The sequence below is a fragment of the Mandrillus leucophaeus genome, unplaced genomic scaffold (genome assembly GCF_000951045.1).
Source record: "Mandrillus leucophaeus isolate KB7577 unplaced genomic scaffold, Mleu.le_1.0 Scaffold188, whole genome shotgun sequence".
In the NCBI taxonomy this organism is placed as follows: Eukaryota; Metazoa; Chordata; class Mammalia; order Primates; family Cercopithecidae; genus Mandrillus; species Mandrillus leucophaeus.
Window position 1 is genome coordinate 1,398,062 of NW_012101898.1, and position 22,515 is coordinate 1,420,576.

A 22,515-nucleotide genomic window follows, 5' to 3' on the forward strand; every position below is an offset into this window, starting at 1 on the left:
AATAGGCTGAATGTTTGTGCCCCCACCACCACCCCCAGATTCAGAGGTTGAAATCTTAACTCCCAATGCGATGTTATTTGGAGGTGGCGGGCTTTGGGAAGTGATTAGGTCATGAGGGTGGAGCCCTCATCAATGAGATCGGTGCCCTCATAAAATAGGTCTCAGGGCCCTGACTTGTCTCTTTCCCCTGTGAGGACACAGGGAGAAGGTGGCTACTTATAAACCAGAAAAGGGTCCTCATGAGAACCCAAGCATCCTGATTTCATGGCTGCTCATCCCCCAGCACTATGAGAAATACATTTCTGTTGTTTCTAAACCACCCAGTCTACAGCAGTTTTTTATAGCGGCCAGTGCTAAGACAAGTATATAATACAGGAGATCCCTTCATTCACCAACAGTCCTACTGGGGAATTTCCAGCCATCCTTTGGGTGGTGCCCTGTACAGAGTTTGACCTGAAGCCTACACCCTCCTCCTTCCTCACCCCAAGACCTACATATTAGTTGGCTCAAGAGAGCTGAGAGAAGAAGGGGCTTCATATGGGAGAGGGGTTGGAATTCCTCTGCTATCCTCCTGAAAGAAACAGAAAAAGTGAAAGAAAAGGGGTGAGAGTGAAAAACTAGAAAGATAGCAAAAAGATGCGTGCACCCCCATCAATCCTTCCTTGTGAACACAGGTCCTCCCACAATGTTTTCAATTCACACGATTCTGTCCATTTTTTCTTTTAAAACGCAATCTGGGGAAGGGGTTCAGTTGGTGTTTAACAGTGAGAGAAATTCATTCACCCTGAACATCGACAGGATTTGGTGAGCATAAGCCCAGGGATTGGTAACACAAATGATGGGGAGGGCTGTGGACTTTGAAATTGAGAGTCTGAAATATGAAAGCAAACAGCAAACATCTGGAGGGCAGGAAAGGCCCAGCTGGCATCTGAGGGGCAGGAGTGACGTGTTTTCTTAAATGTCAATTTAGAGAAAAATGGTTTTAAATTGGGACTCACGGTTGAAATGACAAACTGAGAGATTCATCCACTAAACATGCCCCACACTAATGATGCAGAGTCCAGGGCCTCCAGCTCTCTGGCTTCCACTGACTCTCCAGTGAGGTTCCCCAAATCTTTTCATGGGTACAGATTTACTTATGATCCATGAGGAATCCCAGCCCAGTTCTTACTGGGCAGCAGGAAAATTATGAGTCTTAACCATTTCACTGCTTTCCCTAATTGGGATGTGAGCGGCTGAGAGGCAGTCTGGTCCCAACACTAGCTATATGTCCTCCAACCAACACACAGGCTGTGGCAAGGGTTCCAGTTAGACAGCAGGAGTCAGAAGACTCGGGGGACAAGGGGTCGGTGCCTGGAGATGGGGCGGAAGGAGCGGGCACCAACTCACAGGGCATAGGAATGGCTCTGATTTTGAGATGGGGATATGTCCTGGGACGCAGGACAAAGCTCAGACACAAGAGCAAAGAATTGTTCACTTGAGATGTCAAAGGCCAGGTCACTCAAACTGCATGAAAGGCTCAGAGCTGACAAAAATGAGGTAACACTGACCCTGGGCCCCCGAGCTCCTGGCATGCCCAGACTCCAGGCCGGAAAAACTCCAGAATCCCAGGGAACTAGAAGTGCAGGTTAAGCGACCCCAGCCGTAAGTGCTGGAAGGTTCCAAAGACAAGCTGCCAGGTGAATCACCACAGGTCAGCAACCCCATAAAGCCCCAGACACCTGGCTATTATCCAATCCATGCACAGAGAAATGAATGCTGCCTAGAGATATTAAAAACGCCAACACTGTGTAATCAATATGATTTCTAATTGAAGGAAAATTATAGTTTAACTCAAAGAGCAGCAGCTCCTTGAGAAGATTGCCATTTAAAGACAATTTACCAAGGACAAATCAAGGCATTTGTGGTTGAAACTAATTTTTTCACTATGAATCAGTGTTCTTCTGTTAAGCACAAGGTCAGGTTTTTAAAATTAATCAAATGATCATATCATTGAAGGCCTAAATGAAGTTTCTACCCTGGTAATTAATCTTAGCGATCACTTCAATACTAAAAATAATAATTTTTTAACTAAAATCCCTTAATCATACTTGGGCATTCAAAAAATTAATTACTAAATTTTTATCACGGTCACAAATACACGAAAATTGAAGCCTACAAAAACCTCTAAACTGTTTTGGGGGTGTGGAAATCAAATTCCACCTGGCATAACTGAAGATCACTTTAAAGGATTCTTTACTAATTTCAGACAACAACGCTCAATATTTTAGTAACACATGAGAACAATTCTCAACACATATTTTCTGGTTACAAGAAAGACATCCTCAGTTTCTTGAGCAAACTTTCCTTTCCTTTATCTAAATTTTAATTCCTCAAAGAAACATACTATGTATTTAACCAGATTCATTATATTCAGTTGAAACACAGTGGTTAGAGTCAAAGTAAGTAGCAAGAAAGGCCCTTCTAAACAATGCTTTAATCTCAAAATGGTTTAAAACTTGCAAACATAGCTGAGCTTTCACAGCCTTCAAAATCCAGAATCTAGTGATAAGTGTTTCTCTTGGTCAGAAACTTATTAAATGTGTGTTGATTGTTCGTAAATGGGAAAAAAAATCAAAAGCTCTTTACCGCTGTTTTCATATTGTTCCTGTTTTGGGATTAGTCAAAATAATGAAATGGAGCTGGTGAAGACGTGAAGAAAGGATGAATGCACACAGGGACAGATGGCTCACTGCCTTCCAATAACTCATTCATTCAGCATTTACTTTGCACTTACTAGAGTCAGACAATTCCAAACAGGGAAAGTTGTTTTCTTCACACTGTTTTTTGTTTGTTTGTTTTGTTGCTGCTGTTGTTTTGATCTAGAATAACTGGCTACATAATTATAACTTCAGACACTCTCAACTTTAGGAGCATCTTTAGTCCATTCAGGGTGCTATAACAAAATACCATAGATTGAGGCGGGGGTTATCAACCACAGAGATTTATATCTCATAGTTCTAAAGCCTGGGAGGTCCAAGATCAGGGTGCCTGCAGATTTGATGTCTGGTCACAGCCAGTTCCTCAGAGATGGCACCTTCCTTCTGTGTCTCACACGGTGGAAGAGGTGAGGGATCTCTTTGGGATCTCTTCTATTAGAGCACTAATCCTATTCATGAGAAATCCATCCGCATGACCTAATCACCTCCTAAAGGCTCCACCTCCAGATACCCTCACATTGGGGATTAGCTTATCTTATCTTCAATCTGGAGGGACACAAGCACTGGGACCATTGCAAGAGGACTGGTTAATGACAGGCTACTTTGATTCTTCAAACGAGGTCTCATTAACACATTGCCTGTCCTCAGCTTCTCTGAGGAAATGTGGATCTGATGAGCAGGACAGGATCGTGTAGGAAAAGCATTGCCCCTAGGGACACAGCTCAAACCATCATTCCTTTCTTAACATTATGAAAACGTAACATTATGGAACTCCACAGCATCCTTTGGTAAGAATTCTGTTTAAACACCAGAAAATACCACACTTAAGAAACATAGTGTTGGACTTCTCTGGGTTTCAAAAAGGAAAGAGAGATGAAAATACTATAAACCAATAAATAATGGAGCAGATTTTTAGGCTGTTTTGAAACAACCAAAATGAAAGTAATTCTGATGTTGACATCTCTGCAAGCGACAAATACTGTTTTCACCATGCCTGGGACAAGTATGCAGTTAGTTAGACTTGGGCATTGTTAGTAATTGCACCACTGTAAATTACAGCTTACTGCAGACAGCCTGGTGTAAGGAAATGTTCTAAGTGTTAATTTGCTGGGAGATTTGAGGCGTTTGTTTCCACTAATGACTTCCAGGTGGGAACTGCGATATTGACAGTTGCACCTTACTTCCTACTCCCAACCCTCTCTTACTCCCAGATATGTGAAGTATCTTCCTTCTGTTCCTCAAGGTATCTCGGTACCCTCATCTTTTCTGCAAAGGCTTTTTTGAAAAGATGTGGTTAGGTACCTTTTCTTCCAGTCACTCTGCTGTGTAACAACTCCTGGAGGAAAGTTCGTCTGTAACACCATTGTTACCGCTATTTTATCTCGCATTGGAGGATGCACCCATTCCTTCCATGTCCTTCAGAATGCACTGCTGTCTGTTTTAGAATTTAATTACAGAGGTCAAGGCCTAAATGTGTTTAGTAATGGCTGGTCATCATTGCCAGGCAGGGGCATCTATACAAGTTAACAAGGATGACAGGATGTGCTTAGATCGAGAATAAAAACATCAGACACTCAAAATCAAGGCAGAAAAAAAAATCCTATAAGGAATTTTACTTCTGTGATTAGCTGTGGTTCCACTTTGCACCAGTAAATACAGCCCAAGCAACCTCGCTCCTTCAGAAAGTCTCTGTTACCGTGTCCTTCATGTTAGACTACATCATAATAGGAAGCTTTACGCTGCAGACCTTCGAAGGGGTAAGAGACGACAGCTCTGTGGTGATCTGAGCGTGGAGTCAGAGAGGTCTCCCTGAGCAAAGATTCCATTTGTGAACACATCACAGCAGAATCAAATTATTCCAGATTTTACGGTTCTAAGGAGAATTTTGTTTTCTGATTTCACAGCTTAGAGAATGACTGTGGTGGACCAGGTGACAGCAATTTTATATACTCTTCTAATACTCAGCAAGTGGAGGTGTGGGAGAGTTCTACAATTCTGCTCTCTGCATCTCCAAAGGAATTGCAAAGGTCATCAGGTTCCTATGTGTTTGTGGAGGGTCAAGTTACTCCCAAGCAGTGGATACTCTTTTCTTGCAGGATTCCTGAAATCCTCTCAGTGGTCCTTGAATAACTGGGTGTCAGAGACGCAGCACACCCTGGGACAGAGATGCAGTCACCTCACTGCCTCTATTTCTGCCTCCAGTTAGGCACATGTTTATGTCCCCAGTTAGAAAATGAACACACATCCCATTGGCAGTACAAATAAAGGGAAGAAGGAAAGTGCAGAGATGGCTAGAGGGGTGCAAGCAGAGATGGCGGTGGCCTTTACACATTCAACGCTGACAGGTAGGGGTTTTGTGTGTTCGCTCACTTGGTTTCGGTTAGCAGGAAATTACTCTTTGAATGCCATACACTATATGGCATCTTCCTCTTGTCCTTCTCTTCTACATTCCAGAATTTTTCTTTTTCATTTAGACATTTGCTCATGGAGCATTTGGGAAAATGGAAAATAACTCCACTGGAAGCACTTCAGCCAGGTTTGGGTAACTAGATGTAGAGCAAACAACCAGTGTAATTACTCAGGCAGCACAAACCAGAAGAACAATTTCTCCCTTTAAATAGGAAGAGCCCTCGTAATTGTAGTCCTACCTGTTGGCTCCAAGGAAATCCATTTTACACTTAATTTTAAACTTTCAAAATTAAAATATATTTAGAGGGTTTTTGGGGGGTGAGACTAAGAGGTGGTATCTGTAAGATAGAGGGCATCTAATAGACCTCCTACCATAGGCAGATTCCTGAATTAGTCCCTACCATTCCCAACCCCTAGTGTTCATGTTCTGTGTAGTCCTCTCTGGTGAATATTGACCAGACCTATGAATATGATGGTGTGTCACTCCTGTGATTAGATCGCATGACATGGCAACAGTGAAGGAATCCTGCAGATAAAAGTCAGATTACAAATAAGTTAATTTTAAGTTAATCAAAAGCTGGATCATCTTGGATGAGCTAAGTTAATCAGGTGAAAAACCCTAAAGGACCTCTCTGAGAAGAGAGGCTCTCCTTGCCGGTTGCATAGAGTAAGTGGCCACATTGAAGAAGGATATGGGCGGAAAGCTGCAGGTGGTCTTAGGATGTGAAAGTAAACTCTGCCAACAGCCAGGAAAAACCTAGGGCCCTCTGTCAACACCATGAGGAAATAAACTTTGTTAATTAACTGAATAAGCTCGGAAGCTGACTCCTCGCTAGTCAAGCCTTCAGATGAGACTGCAGCGCTAGCTGGCATCCTGATTGCAGCCTAGTGAAATCCTGAACAGAGGACCCAGCTAAGCAGCGCCTGGGGTCCTGACCCATGGAAATTGTGAGCTAATAAGTATATGATGCTTAAAATTGCTAAGAATATGATAATATGTTGTACAACAGTACAAGAATAACACCTCCTCTGAATACCCTATTTTTTTATTTCTGTGGAAATAAATTTTATTATTGATAAGAACAATTATAAAATAATTCTGAAGAGTATTCTTTATAAGAAATGTGGTACTTTAGCTAAACCACAGCCATGAATTAGATTTAGTTTTGTAAGTTAAAACACAGACCCAGTTGAACTGTTTTACCTACTTGTTAATGACAGAGAGCCATCCAATCTATAGACAACAGGAAATATAAATCACTAGATGCACATAGATTTTTTTCTATAACATCAACCATTAAATTTAGTACCATATTTTGATCAATTTATTTAGGATATCTCATTTCTACAAATGCTGAGAAACAATATGCAAATTAATATCTTAGTATTTGATTTAAAAAATTTATGTTGGAAGGTTGGTATTAATTTTCTTTAACACCTTATTGAACTATGTGTGAAGCCCAGGGTCCCCTCTGAGGTTAGCTGTCCTGCTCTTGTTGAAAAAAGGGGCTTCAGTTCTGGCATAGGTGGCCTAGTTCCTGTTCCCAAAGCTCATGGTGTCGGAGGTGGGTCCCTCACCCAAGGATGGCCACTCTGCCAGTTGACCAGCAGCCTCAGCAGGGGCCTAGCCTGTAGCATGTGGCACATGCAGGATAATGGTGATGTGGTAGTCAGGTCAGACTCTCCCTCTCAGGAATGTGAGTTAAGGAATGCACAGATGGGTGACCACTGATAGGGCAGCAGAAACATGTATCCTTAAAACATACCCCATTGCTTAAAATAACCCAAGGATTTCCTCACTGCCAAAAGAACCTAATTGAAATTAGGTAGAATTTGAATAGATTTATCAGGTAGGGACAACGATAAAGACCACGCTTACCCAGCATGTGGGTGCCACTGTAACTGGACTGCTCCAGCAATGCAACAGAATTAATCCCATCAACAGAGGAACAGGAGCAGCAGTGATCACAGTTGATTCATTGGAGTGATAGCACTTAAATTCTTCCTATTTGGCTAGATGCACAGTCACTTAGAAACCAGAAAACTGGGGCAGTTATAGGCTGCTGAAGTCTCTTGGGAACCTGGTTACCCCACAGAACTGAGTTCAGGATGCAGGTTACAGAAAATGAAGGCAGAGGACAAGATGAGTGCTTTAAATGATGGAGTCATTTAAGATGTTCTTTTAATTGCAGCTATAAGACAAAACTATGGGAACCAGTGATGTTGACTCTATCCCAATATGCCTGAGGTTCTATGAGGGCAGGTTGTGTTCCTGATATAGCCTCATCTGAACATTTGGAGGGCTTCATTCTGGTGTAAATATACATGTATTTTCTGTCAATATGCATTTTCTGAAGTCAGTGCTTTGACCTGGTCTTCGTTGAAGACTGAATTGTTTGTCTTTGTTCACAACCATGGTGAAACCCATGCAGGTCCTGAGAAGCTGCCAAGGCTCATCTCCATTGTCTCTTCCCAAACTTGGGCATCCCAGGACATTCCTAGGAGATGCAGGCCTGGGCTGCTGTCAGGTGACCCTAAAAGACATGCTGCATCTCACAGGTTACTAGGGTTACGTGGATTTTGATTTTGAACTCAGCCTTAGCACCCTGTTAGAACTCTAAAATTAAGCATGAGGATATTGGAAATGGGCACACAAGGACACATGTCAAAAATCACCATCCAACAGATGAAATGGATTGGCTTGCGAAGACTTAATTTTTACATATTTATCAGTATAATTTTAGTTCTATCTCTAGTATCCATAAACACCTTGGCAGAAGTTATAATAAATTGGAATTTACATGACAACAAATCAGATAAATTGAAACCTTCAGCCTGTCTCATTCAAAACTAACCAAATTGATATATCACGGTGACAGAACATGGATTTATTCCTCAAAAAAAAATTTATTTGGTAAATGCTCGTTACGGAGAAAATAATTTTTAAAAAACTACCGAGAACCTCATTATCCAAGTTAAATCACCAGCAGAATCTGCTCTTTTAAATATTTGTTTAAATATATTCTCATCAGACTATATTGAACACAGGAAACACTTTCAACTATATTCAGCTTGCACACTTGGATCTTACCAAAGTGAGCTCCAGAGTGGTGGAAAAAATGGATACTTTTTTTTTTTTTTCTTTTTGAGATGGAGCCTAGCTTTGTAACCCAGGCTGGAGTGCAATGGTGCATCCTCGGGCCACTGCAACCTCCATCTCCCCGGCTCAAGTGATTCTCCTACCTCAGCTTCCTGAGTAGCTGGGATTACAGGCACGCACCTCCACACCGGGCTAATTTTTATATTTTTAGTAGAGACAGGGCTTCACCATGTTTGCTAGACTGGTCTTGAACTCCTGATCTCATGATCCGCCTGCCTCAGCCTCCTAAGTGTTAGGATTACAGGCGTGAGCCACTGCGCTGGCCAGATAAGCTCTCTTTTAAGACATGCCAGCATTCTGTATGGATAATAGTTTAAAAGTGTTGGTAATGATTGTAAAATATGTTTTACCACAACAAATAATATGGGTGAAGATGAAGGAGCCATTTCATTGAAAGCTGTTAGTACCTATAAAGACCTATGTGCTCACCATCAACTAGAAAAGTCCTTTGTAAAAACACTGGCCGATTCATCATCAAATTAACAGTCAAGTGGGTCTTCTCATAACTGAATTTTCCAGGGTAAATAGCTGTTAAAAATTCCTAAGCATGTATCTACATTATATACTCCAGTAACTTGTGTTCTACGTTAGACTTGTCTCGTGAAGCTTTGATGTAGAAAATGTTTCGAATGTCCCTCTGTCGAAGTAGAGATTAGACTTAGCAAAAATAAGAAAACCTGGGGCATTGAATCAAGATTATAAAAAATCCTTGTAGTTATATAATACCATCATCTCAGACAGAAACAATACTACCCTAGCTGGGTTTTTGTATAAGCAGGAGGACAGCAGGATTGGGAACAGGAGTCCACTGGGCTTCATCTCCTAGCCACTGCCATTAAACCAAAAGGAGTTATAGCAAAAATTTGTATCAGGTAGGATCTGTATCAAAAGAGGTAAGGAAAAACAATTTTATTTACGTATGTATTTGCTCTCCACAGACCACAATCTTTACTACTGAGGGCAACTTTCAATCAATACTAATCATGTGAAACCTGAGAGAAAGATCATCTGCTTCAGGTGGGTCCAAAGCAAAGCGAGGTGGAGAGGAAGCAGGAGGCCACGAAGAGAACAGGAAAATTGCTCTATGAAGATGGAGTTGGTTGCATCCTATTTAGAACATATTGGGAAATTGACTAATTCATAGCTTATAACTTCATATTATTTTGTGGTTAGGAGACCAGGCATCAGCTACTAAAAATATTCAGAAAACATGTTTAAAAGCGAAACACATTAAAATACAAGAACTAATGCTCCCACATTTAATCAAACAAAACAATTAGTTGTTGTTATAGCATTTTAGGTGGTTTGGCATATATTAAATTATATTCAACAGTATATTTTCATTTTAATTGGGCCTAACACAAACTCATACTAAAGAACTAATTGTGTTCATGGAGTTCGGGATACTGAACAGTGTCAGGCAGCAGAGAAAGCCAGGCTACTCTTTAAATTTGACTGTAAGAGCAGATGCAGTGTGGCAAAGTCTACACAGGTATATTGGTAACCTAGGGCTGCTGCAAGAAAGTACCACAATTCTGGTGGGTTTAAAGCAGCAGAAATGTATTGGCTCACAGTTCTGGATGCTGGAAGTCTCAAATCAAGGTATCAGGAGAGCCACGCTTCCTTAAGAATTTGGGTGGAATTCTTCACTCATCCTAGTTTCTGATGCCAGCTGTCCATTCTGGGTGTTCCTTGGCTTGCATGTATGCACTCCAGTCTCTGCCTATGTTGTCACATGGCATTCTCCTGGCTTGCCTCTTTTCTCATCTCACAAGCACACCAGGCATATTGGATTAGAGGTCCACTGTACTCCAGCATCACTTCATCTCGACTTAACTAATTACATGCTCAAAGGCCCTGTTTGCAAATAAGGTCAAATAGGGTACTGAAGGGTTACGAATTTCAACATGCCTTCTTTGGGAACACAGTTTAACCCACACCACCAGGCAATTGAGTTGCTATTACTTGCAGTAATTATTCCATCAATAAATAAAAAATTCATTAAATTTTACCAAATAAGCACTCAGACTCTACAATGTACCCCCTTCAGTTGATGGGAGTCCCTTACATAAAGAAGCACACGTAATGCAAGTCCAGACTCGGTTTGGATTTATAATTTCTGGTGAGAAGGACTGAATTTGGAGTGAATGTTAAAAAAAAAACATAATTTTTCACAAGTTAATACTTTTTCCTGACACTTAGATAGTTGCAAATTGCTTAGAAACATTGAGTGAGATAATTCTTAGGAGTGGTGGCAACCGTAAATGTATTAACTTAATTTTTGGTACCCAGATGGATATCCTTGGGGTCTCTAAAGTCTTATGTATGTTGTTCAAAGGGAATGTCGAGGTCTGTTCCTCACTTAGCCTCGCCTTACTTTTTTTAGAAAGAGACTTGAAAGCCTTGGACATTAGATGCTAGAAAAAAAAAAAAATGAAGGGAGTTAAGAAAGTTAGAAACAGAATTTCCCCATTTGCCGAGTTAGTTGGCCACTGTCACTCTTGCAGAAGAAACTTCTAGAGTATATAGAACATTGTTTCTTTGTCTTTTCCACAAGTTCATTTGGGAAGTCATATTGATCTCCTGACTTTAAAAATGATTCGTAGAAAGCAACCATAAAAAGGCACTCTTCTGTACTTAAAATGAGTTTGGAAGGGAAGAGCGGGAACAGGGGAGGTCCCTGGTTACATTTCCTCCCTGGTGCTCAGGGCAAAGCTAAGTGAAGGTGACAGGCGTGAGTCTCGGGCCCCCAGGTACATCAGGGCATCTCTTCTTTTTTCCCTGAGGTTATTCTGACCCCTGCCCCCACCCCTTGTGCACCTCAGAACCTCCCTGACTTGGGGACCCCTCTTTCTTACTCCCTCATTCTTCCTCCTCAGTGAGATGATGTCCATTGGCAGTAGTAAACTTTTAAAAGCCAGATTCATAGGTTCACAGGATCTAACCTGTACTGAAAACAGTCAAAATCGCATGTGCCAAAACTCCAAAGTCCTTACAGGTGGAATTCCATCTTTACCTGGTATCAATACCTTTCAAAAGCACTGAACGGCATGGATTTCAGGTGTTGTCCTTAGAAACTCTTCTGTTGTTGCCTTTCTCACCTGTCTGGTGGCTGGTTTTTCTCAATTGGCAGACCGCCGGCATCCCACCAAACACACACACACAGTCACGCCTCCTTCCCCAGCTCATACCCTCTCTTGGCTCCCTTTGGTGCTTTATTTTGGGGCCTAACTCAGCCCCTCAGCCAAGTCCTCTCCTTCCACTTGGCCCCTCAGCCCAGGTTCTATGTCTGCATCTCGGAAGACTGGGGATGGGATGGATAGAAACGCTTTGCTCTGAGGTCCGGAAGGGATGCGATAGTGAGCATGTGGAGATGGAGAGGGGAGACTAGAAACATTGACAGATGCATTTCCCCGTGACAAGTGCAAACTGGCTGCTGACACCCACAGGTAAAATGCCCTTGCCAATCCCCCATGGTCCTCCATTCTGCTGTCTCCCCCAACCCCCTGCCCCACCTCACTCCCAGCCTTAGAGTCACTCATCTATTAAGAAGTTGTCTAGATGGGTATAGATTTCCTCAACTCGCCTCAATCTCCCTCCACCCCAACTTCCCATGAAAAACAGCACAACTTCCAACTTTAATGGACCTGTTTCTCTCCTCACATTGCACGTTTCTTCTTAACACTGAAAGCCCTGCCGCCCCCATCCCATCTTCCTGTTTCATTTTTTCCTATTTAACATTTAATGTAACTGCTTGTTTTATTGCTTCTGTCCCCCTCCAAAATATACGCTTCCTGAGATCAGGGTGTCTGTCTATCTTGTCCATTGCTGAACCCTCTCCAGTGAATTTTGGCACAAAAACTCCAGTGTCTTCTTTTCACCATGCCTGGTTAATTTTTTGTATTTTTTAGTAGAGACGGGGTTTCACCGTATTAGACAGGATGGCTCGATCTCCTGACCTCGTGATCCGTCCACCTCGGCCTCCCAAAGTGCTGGGATGACAGGCGTGAGCCACCGCGCCCGGCCAGGAGTCATTCTTAATTGCACCCATTCTCCCACTCCTCCAAAACACCTGCTGCGTCTGTCAGCTTCTCTTCAAGAAATTAACCAAGAGCAGCATTTCTCAAACTGATAGGTGTTCCATTACCACTCCTACAAGAAAACTTCTCACATGTTTTTCCTGATTGTCCCCTCACCCATGAAATTTTACTACAGATATTCTGTACTGTATATTTGCTTGTATAGTGCATGTCTGTTTGAACAAAAATAAGATTTTTTGTCCCCCTAAGAAGTAATGTTTGCTTCCTTGAGGGTGACACCTGCCTATCTTCTGAGCCTGCCATGCTCACCTCCTCCTAGACCACCTTGATGACTTCAATAGCCTTGACCCCAGCCTATTCTCCCTCACTCAATTACAATGCAATGATATCTAGAATGCCTGCTTATTTTTATACAATGGCAGATCCTGTAGCAATACAGTACTGTTAGTATAGAAAGAAATTTTACCTCAAATTTTACCCTCCTTCTACCCTTTTCGTTACCCTCTGATTCATTCTCCAGGATTTATAGATAGTAATCTTTGAAAACATGCCTCATATCATGTAACTTCTTTTCTTTACAGAACTTTCAGTAATTATAATTATGCTTAGATTAAAATCTGAAATTTTAAACATAGCTAGAAGGCACATATTAGCTATCCCTGCCTGCATCTGGAGCCCTGAAACTCTACAGGGTTGAATGAACTCCAGGCATTGTTGGATCCCTTACTGTGGTTGCCTAGAAAACAGAGCAAAGGATTCAAGGATTCGGTGCTAATGCATTATTGGGGGTGCAATCCCAGGGCTGTGTGGTGAGGGAAAGGAATATGGAGCAGGAAAGAGCAGGGAGTGATGCTACATGATTTGTTACCAAGGGGCTCTTCCTTTATGATGAAACAGAAAGAGACATTTGCTTGGCTACATGAGGAGCCTGCCCTTGGACAGTCGCCTGGAGGTGAAAATGGAAGGGGAATTCAGTTGCATTTTGCTCATACCCCACATCCCTCTGGGTGAGGCTTGCTTCACGGAGAGTTCATCCTCCTGCACTTCTGGGCTGCAGCTACCAGCTCCTCCAGCACCTGCTTGAGAAGCCATATCCCACTCCCAGAAGCGTGGGATCTCATCCAAGCCCCGGTGTAGCAAGAGCGCCACAGACGCCTGACCACCAGCTGCTCAGCATCACCTGGAAGAACCTCCTGGTCCTGCGCAGGAATCTGTCAGCCATGGTGGTAGCTGAAGCAGAGCATATAGCTGAGGGTTCAGGGTCAAATAAGGCTGAAAGAACCTGCTGTTGAACTGATGACCTGACCAATCAGCAGTCCTTCTCTGTTATCTGAGCTCCTTATGCTCCACTGCACCCCAGAGTCTTGGTTCAGGTGACACCTTATTGCTTCTTCCTCAGGTAGTAAAATGGGTCCCCAACACCTCACTCACCCTCTTTCCACAACGTCTTTCCTGAGGTTTTCGTTCTGATTTGCTTCTTTGTCTAGCAGCCAAGGTTTTCTGTTTTTGAAGTAGGAATCACAGATACATTATCCCTAAATTTTCCATGTACCTTTATTTTTGATAGAAAGATTACCCTAGAATAACATTCTTGAGTCGCATTTATTTTCCTCTAACGTGTGCATATATTGTTCTACTTGAAATCTGGTATTGAGGGTTCCCCTATTTTGGTTTTCCTTTCTTTCTCAAACATTCTCACATCATTTGGCTGAATTTAGCCCCAAGTTAGTCTTATTTTGTGTTTGTAAAAGAGATTTTTGGTTTTCTATTCCTTGAGATTTTCATTTTTGAGAGTGTCTGCCTTTTTTTTATTCCTGGGTGAGTCTAATATGCTCAATTCACATTTTCTTTTTCTCAGAATTTTGTATAACCATGTTTCACAGATTTATACAGCTGCAGACTATCCTGAGATCATGTGACTTTTTTTCATTTTTGGTTACTATTTTTTCCTCCTCAATACCTAAATAATTATTTCTGTATTCTTGGAAATCAAAAACTTACATGGCTAGTGTTCATTTATTCTGAATTAATATTGCGCAAATACAGTATGTTTTGAAATCTGCAGACTCAATTCTTCCTTTATTTCAGGGTAGTTTTCTTCGATAGTGTCTTCGGGCACAAGTTTTTAGCTCCACAGACAGCGTTCTTTCGTTCAAAGACATCAATCACTCTGTGTGTTCCACGGTCTTTGTGGGTCCTTCATATTTAAAACCTTATCTTTTATTTCTACATGTTCCACCTTAATCACTGAAAACACTTACTCTCTGTCTAAGCTTTAGGTGTGTTTTTGTTTCCATGAGTTTCTAGTTTAATTATTACTCTTGTAGTAGAACAGAGCATCATTTTGATCTATTTATTCCCTCATCTCTGTGAACTTCCTTTTCATCTCATTTTGTCTCTTTCATCATTTCAACTCTGGGTACTTACTTTATTTACCTTGCTCTCCCTTTTTTTCCAAGCAAAGTAACTTTGTGGCACATGTCCTTTTGCGCCTGCTGGGATGCCTTCTATTCCATCTGCTTTTCTGTAGACTGAAGTGACAGGACAGGGATGCAGAGAAGGAAGCTCAGCTCAGGCTGCCTCTTTGTTGAAGGTCTTGAGCCTTCATCCTTCCCCCCCACCCCTTTTTGAGACAGCATCTTACTCTGCTGCCCAGGCTGGAGTACAATGGTGCCATCCTAGCTCATTGCAGCCTCAAATTCCTAGGCTCAAGCAATCCTCCCAAATCATCCCCAGAGTAGCTGGGACTGCAGGTGTGCACCACCATACCTGCCTAATTTTAAAAATGTTTGGAGATGTGCAGTGCCACTATGTTGCCCATGCGGGTCTCAACCTTCTAGCCTAAAGTGATCCTTCTGTTTTGGCCTCCCAAAGTGCTGGGATTACAGGTGTGAGCCACCGTGCCCAGATCTATTTTTTGAGATTTCTATAAATATTTCATTCCAGAAACAATAATGTCTGCAGTCTCATAAACAAGAAAACAGTGCAATGGTAATTCCTTCTTTTCTCTTAAAACAAACGAAAATCAACGAAATCCTTTCCTTTTCCTCCCATCCCCTCCAGACACCTCATCAATCCTCTACTTCCCTTCCTTGAAAAGCTTCTAGAAGAGATGCCTAAGCAGCTAGTTCCATCTGACTTCAGCCAGTGCTCCTCCTCCTCTCCACTTCTTCCTCTTCCCACAAACTGGCCCTGAGAGGTAGCTGTGGCCTCCATCTGCCCACTCAGTGGTCACATCTGTCCTTACCTGACCACTCAGTGGCATTGCCTGCCACCGGCCAGTCCCACATCTGGCTCATTGATTGTTTCCCTTATGGGTGCAGGGCTGGCCCCACCTGCTCAGTCCTTGCTCAGCTTCATCATCACTTCCTAGTGGAGACTGATGCTGACAAGCAAATGCAGGAGCTTGCTGGGCACCTGGGGCCACATCCCTCTCTGTGTGTCTGCTGTGTCTGCTCGCCATCACCTCCCTGGCGTCTTACTGACCGGTCTGTTTAGTATCTGCTGTCCCCACTAGAACATAAGGTCCAGCAGGGCAGGTGATGCCTGTGTGTTCACCAGTTTACTTCCCAGTGCTTCAAATGAACTCCACAAATAGTAAAGATTCAGTACATAGTAGCAACTTCATGAATAAAAAAAAAAAAAAAAAAAAACTAACTGGTAAATATGTGGTAAATATGTAATTTGGAATTGAGAAGTTCTTTCACCAAAAAAATATATTATTGTCAGCAACAAAAACAGTAATTGTGCTCCATAAGAAATGACAATTATACAGAATACTGGACAAAGAATGGGGAGGGGCAGACTCCACCGTGAGATGGCTCTGTCTGGGGACCTGAAGGCAGGAAAGAGAGGGACAAGTCCACAGAGCTGAGCCAGGTCCCTAAGGCTGGCCTCACACACTCAGAGCTCTCTGTGTAATAAACTGACATGGAACATGCCTTCTACACTCTAGTTTCTTTGGAAACTGAAGAGATCTAATTGTTATTTGTAATTTGAAAGTATCGCTGCCTATATTTGCTGTAAATGTTCCATTATTTATGCCCCAAAACATATTCTTTGAACACTGCCATGCACCACCATCCACGCAAATATTTTGCTGAAGGCACTGTTTTTGAACAAATGAGAAATCACCATGACAATCCCAAGATAATATTTCACCCAGCAATGTCTTCCAACAAAGCATACCTTTGTCTTAAATTATCCAAATCCAAATGGTCTTGCCAAGAAAAGACTTACTTTATGAATATGTGAGGAACAATAGCAAAGAAACAAGCCATTGTCTTTCCAATTAAAGTTATGACTAATGTAGTGAAAATAAATTGAGATTTCCAAAGAGAGGCACAGAGGCTGAGGAAGATAAGTGAGCATCACGGGTTTTGCTGGTTGCAGGAAGAGACAGCAGACGTAAAGCTTGAAACTGAAATTGCATGTTTAGAATCTAAATCTAAAACACAAAATCAGAAGATGGTAGAAAACCCCTCAGAGGAGGGCAGAGCTCCTACCTGTGGCCAAATAGATGATGTGGACGAGCGCTTCTCTGCCCTGCACCACGTCGACGGCCACGTGGGAAAAGCGGCTATTGTCCTCCATGAAGGAGGGCACTGTGGTCACCGGCTGCACCACCTCATGCATCAGAATGAACTTCTGAGCATCCTGCAGATTTCTCTCGGTCAGGTTCACGTACAGGCCCTGGTCCACGGTGCCGCACTGCAAGGGAAGACAGGCCGGGTTACCAGAGCCAGCAGCCTGGACACGCACAGCTGGCGGTGGCCATCCTAGCTGGAGAGTCACTTGGAAATCCAGTAAGCCACAATCCATGATTGAAGTATGCAAACATGTCTGCTTCTCCATTCTTCCTGCAGCCCCTGTCCTTCGCATCCTTTTCATGTTAGATTTGAACTGATATCTTGGGAGTCTCCCAACATCCTCATAAATGAACTGATCAGAAGTTTAAAAAAATGAAAGTGGGACTGATTGCTAACTTCAAACAGTAGATGCATAGAAACTCCTCCTTTTCTGTCGAGTCACTTGAAAGCTGCGTGGCTAAACACATACTATTATATCTGTCTAATCAATCCAGTAGCAAATTGAAAATGCAACAATCAAGAATCTCATATAGATGTATTAGTTTTTCTACTGTAGCAGGGCGTCTGTAAGCAAGACATAGATTTCAAGGTGATAGCATTAGGTCATTCTAATCTGTAAAGCAGAACAGCGTTCACATGGGCTACAAAAATACTGTGCTCGCCTTATTGCTTTGAGCTTGTATTTCAAATTAGAAGAAATTATTTAAAAAGGTTTAGAGTCCAGGAATATGGAAAAGAATGTGGCAAATTTATAAGAAGAATGGGAAATGAGGAGGTGAGGGAAATGAGGAAGGAAAGGAGAGGAGGGGAGAAGAGAGTAGAAAGGAATAAAGAAGGAAGAAGGAAGGAGAGATATTTCAGATAGAGCAAGTATCATGGAGATGAATCTGGGATGTGCAAGGGGAAAATCAGCCCTGTTGCTGGGAAATAAATTCAGAGCTGTGCTGTGGGGAGGCTGGCAGGTGTTATATAAGACTGTTTCTGGCAAGGATGAGGTAAAAAGAGGGATAGAAAGGAAAGCACAGCTTTATTAGAGCCAAGCTCAGAATCAGAAAACTGCTACCAACCTTTCTCATGTCTTTCATAAACTTTAATTCCTGGTACAAATGGTGACTGATCCCCAGTAGAACTTCACATAAGTAAGTTTGATGGAAAAGAATTTCCAGGCCCATGCCACCTGAAACTACTGTTTATAACATGTCACATCTAATATGAGGTTTTATAACAGGTGAAAGGTACAAATGTGTACGATGGAAATTGCTTTTTTTAAAGTAGACTTTTTTTTTTTTTTTTTTTTTGAGACAGAGTCTCGCTCTGTCACCCGGGCTGGAGTGCAGTGGCCGGATCTCAGCTCACTGCAAGCTCCGCCTCCTGGGTTTATGCCATTCTCCTGCCTCAGCCTCCCGAGTAGCTGGGACTACAGGTGCCCGCCACCTCGCCCGGCTAGTTTTTTGTATGTTTTAGTAGAGATGGGGTTTCACCATGTTAGCCAGGATGGTCTCGATCTCCTGACCTCATGATCCACCCGTCTTGGCCTCCCAAAGTGCTGGGATTACAGGCTTGAGCCACCGCACCCAGCCTGACAATATTTGTACAGCATTTGATAAAACGCTCCATATGCCATAAAATGATAGGATGGTTGTAGACAAAGAGAATCTGAGAGTTAAATGGATTTCATGCATCCAGTCCAAGGCTTAATTTAGTATCACACCCTTGCAGGGACACCCCGTGTTCCACAGGCAAAGACTGTGTGAGTTTAGGTGAGGGGCTCTGCCCTGCCGTGACCCGAGTGCTACTCTGCCTTCATAGCTCTCAAGCCACATGGAATCAGGTGAGTGGTAACTCTCCTGCCACATGGTCTGAGGTGAGGTCTGGCCTCTCAGTGTCTGTCTCTTTACCTGTCTGTCCAGCGGCTAGGAAAATAATGACTCTGCTCAGTTCTCAGGGCTACTGCGAGACCAGCTGAGATGATCCATGGAAAGCATTTGTAAATTCACTGAAAGTCCTTACAAATGCCAAAGAACAAGACAATGTGCCTGGCACTAAAGAGAAGCCATTCAACTCATGGTGAATGGTGAATGGTAAATGCATTGGTCTTGGAGCAGGACAGCAATTCTGTGGTCTGTTGAGTTTCAGTGACCAGAGGAAAATGAGTGTATAAACAAAGAAGGGAAGGAAACACTGAGTGAATATGCGAGCAGTCGTAATTAGGGGGTGAGGGGATGTGCTAGGAAGTCTTATATAATTACAGTATTGAACAGTAACATTTGGAGGTCAGGACATGTCCTTACCTGTCAACACATGTTTTGCAAAATGAAAAAGAGCTCTCCTAGGCTTGATCTAATGACTACGCAGGTGAGTGCTAGTTCTGAGCATGGCGTTACGTGTGACGGTTTACATTCCTGAAATCAGTGGTGATATCTAAAGTACAGTGGCAATTAGCTGTCTACGTTCTGGGTGAAGTTTGCACACAGGTCATGTTTTGTAAGTACAGTGTTTAAAAAAAAAATTGGTAGCATGAAAACCAGGAGGCATAATATAAAAATGAGAATCTCTTGCTGTTCTTAAGGAACTCAGAGAAATTGGAGACCTAACAGGGAGTTCTCAGTGGCAGGGGTGAGGCAGGATCACTCACCATGCCTTGTCATCTTTATTTATATGCCGCTTGTATCAATCTTATTTGTGACTGCCAGAATTGCCAATAATTGGTTTTGAGGTATACTCTACTGCTTTTTGGTTTGTTTTTGCTGGCTATAATGAATACTCCACCCAGTGCTTCTATTTCAGATAGTTGGAAGAGTATTCAGAGTTATAGAACCTATGTATTGGATTGTAAGCAACTCACCGAGCTCTCTAATACCTGAAAATTTTCTAGCCTTGCCTTTTATGCTGAACTCCCATTGTGTCTGTGTGGGGCACGGTGTAATGCCCTGGGTTCACCATGCAAGAAGAAAACAATAAAAATAATAGAAGCACAGCCAAGCTCTCATGTGCTCTACAATCCACAACCAGTTTTCATGCCAACATCTCTTCAAGTAATTCGTCAGTAATTCTACTATTTTTTTAAATGATAATAAATATTTGCACTTTTGTTTATTTACTTGTTTCTAGGACAACAAATCCATTCTTGTTCTAGCACACTAGCACATGGTGGTCAAGCCCACAATCACCTAACCTGCTGCAGGAGTGCCCAATTTAATCAGCCCCTTCGTGCACTCACTCCCTTGCATCTTGCTGCAAACATGCTGGGCGGGCCAGGGGGTGGTGGCTCACATCTGTAATCCTGGCACTTTGAGAGGCCGAGGCAAGTGGATCACAAGGTCAGGAGTTCAACACCAGCCTGGTCAAGATGGTGAAACCCCGTCTGTACTAAAAACACAAAAATTTGCGGGGTGTGGTGGTGGGCACCTGTAATCCCAGCTACTTGGGAGGCTGAGGCAGAGAACTGCTTGAACCCAGGAGGTGGAGGTTGCAGTGAGCTGAGATCACACCACTGCACTCTAGCCTCGGCAACAGAGCAAGACTCTGTCTCAAAAACAAAACAAAACAAAACAAAACAAAACCTGCTTTGCATATCAAAGGGTTCTAATGGACAGGGTCAGATCCCTGCACTTGCTCCTCCAACAACTGCCTCTTCATCCACTTAACTACATTTGAGGGTCTATTTGTCCGTTTCAACTCCATCCTTTCTGAGTGACACTAATCAAAGTTGCACAGGAAATTCTGGAGTCTGTCACAGCTCAGCTGTGCCACTAGGCCTGGGTGACGTTTTACATCAGTGATTGTCACGTGTCTTACCGAGGGTCAGGATCTGGATGACTTTGAGGACTGCAGTCTCTAAGAGGGCAGGGCTCTGAAGCACCATCTAGAGTGGTTTACATATTTTGTCTGAGAAAAGTGACTTTTTGTTGTTTTGTTACTGTTTTGAGATTTCTATATAAAATGTTGAAATATCATGCACCATCTCTCCTAACCCATTCTTCTTCCTGAATCCAAATCTACTTTCTGCTTCTCTGATTAATTAGCTACTTCTAGTATGTAAGTACTGCACAAACTTCTAAATGTCAGTAGGAAAAACAAGAATTTTAAAAATCTAACCACTTTCCGTTGTTGGTTATTGCAAACGTAAGGCCTCTTCTACATGTCTGGGGAGGGATCCTTAGTTCGAATTGAATTCTCACTCTATGCCAGTCTGGATGGTTTCATGAATGTCAGTGAGGATACTTTGCCAGTGTGGTTATCAAATAGAGTAAACATAAAGAAACCACTTGCTACATACTTGTACTAGGAGTTATACAAAGAACCACCATAATCTGTAACTTGAGCTCCACTGGAGTCTTAAATAATACTCAGAGAAGAGACGCTCAGCAATGCAAGCTTCCTGCCTGAAACACATGCCAATTTCTGCATGCTTCATTCATTATGCTACAGGGACCGGCTTCCATCCCATAATGAGAGTAAGCCCGTCAGTGTGACACTGGCATTATAAAACCAGGCACTCCAGGCCTTAGGAAATGAGATTTGCTCTGTGCTAGAAATGTATCCAGATGAACGGGCTACAAGGTATCCACTGCCTGGAGGTGGTAAGGGGCTACGAAGTTTACTAAGCCAGGCTGTTCACAGTAAAGACTTTTGCAATAAAAACATCAGTGTATTGAAAATATGTTATAAATACAGTAAGCATTATTATTTAACCTTCAGGATTTTATTATACAAAGGACTTTCTTAAAAGGAGTGTTTCCTGTACGTAAGAGGAGAAAAGGAGACAAAATATGCATTTACACAACATGTGATACGTAGAAAGCACCAAATAAATGATTCATTTTTGTATTTTTAGAGACAGGGTCTTGCTCTGTCACCCAGACTGGAGTGCAATGGATGGATTATAGCTCACTGATTGAACTCCTGGGCTCAAGCAATCCTCCACCTCAGATTCCCAGATAGTTAGGACTATAGGTGTGTGCCCCTATGCCTGGTTAATTTTTTTTTATTATTATTTTTGTAGAGATAGGGTCTCACTCTGTTACCTAGGCGTGGCTCGAAATCCTGGCCTCAGGTGATCCTCCTGCCTTGGCCTCACAAAGCACTGTGATGACAGGTGTGAGCCTCTGTGTCCAGCCCCTAAGAATTGTATCTATCAAATATTTTATACAGTAAACAATGCACATTAATCAGTGTTATCAAAATTTACTCCTAAACTATATGCATGCATTTTTATCCCTCTCCCCTTTTTTTGATGGAAACATGCAATAAAGATGCATAATAGATAGATATGTGATAAAAATGCACATAATTTGCTCAAGGAAAGCAGCACACGGCAAGATGACATGTAAGCCAGCCATCCTATTTTTAATTCCATGCTCCTTCAAAAACTTAAAGACAACAACAAACACAAAACTCCTTCAAAACAACCATAATTGAATGGTCCTTGCAAAAATCAAAGTAAAGTGTAAAATCATTGAAACTTTCCATACTCCCAATTGTGGGAGTTCCAGATACAGTACCCACTTCTACCACTGATTAGTAATAGTAACTAATGGTCATTTAGTTGGAATAGGCTAGGATTTTGCATCTGAGGATGAGGTTGAGATCCTCCCTTGGCTACCAATCGGCTGTGT

At 42.3% G+C, this 22,515-nt stretch overlaps 1 protein-coding gene across 1 annotated transcript in view; it reads right to left on the reverse strand.

Annotated features, from left to right (window-relative positions):
* The window catches only part of SEMA5A (sema domain, seven thrombospondin repeats (type 1 and type 1-like), transmembrane domain (TM) and short cytoplasmic domain, (semaphorin) 5A), a 372,837-nt gene that overhangs the window by 152,603 nt on the left and 197,719 nt on the right, over window positions 1–22,515 (reverse strand). The window contains exon 10 of the mRNA XM_011978059.1: window positions 16,814–17,018. Within this exon, the coding sequence (XP_011833449.1) occupies window positions 16,814–17,018 (205 nt within the window). The remainder of the gene's footprint in view (window positions 1–16,813; window positions 17,019–22,515) is intronic.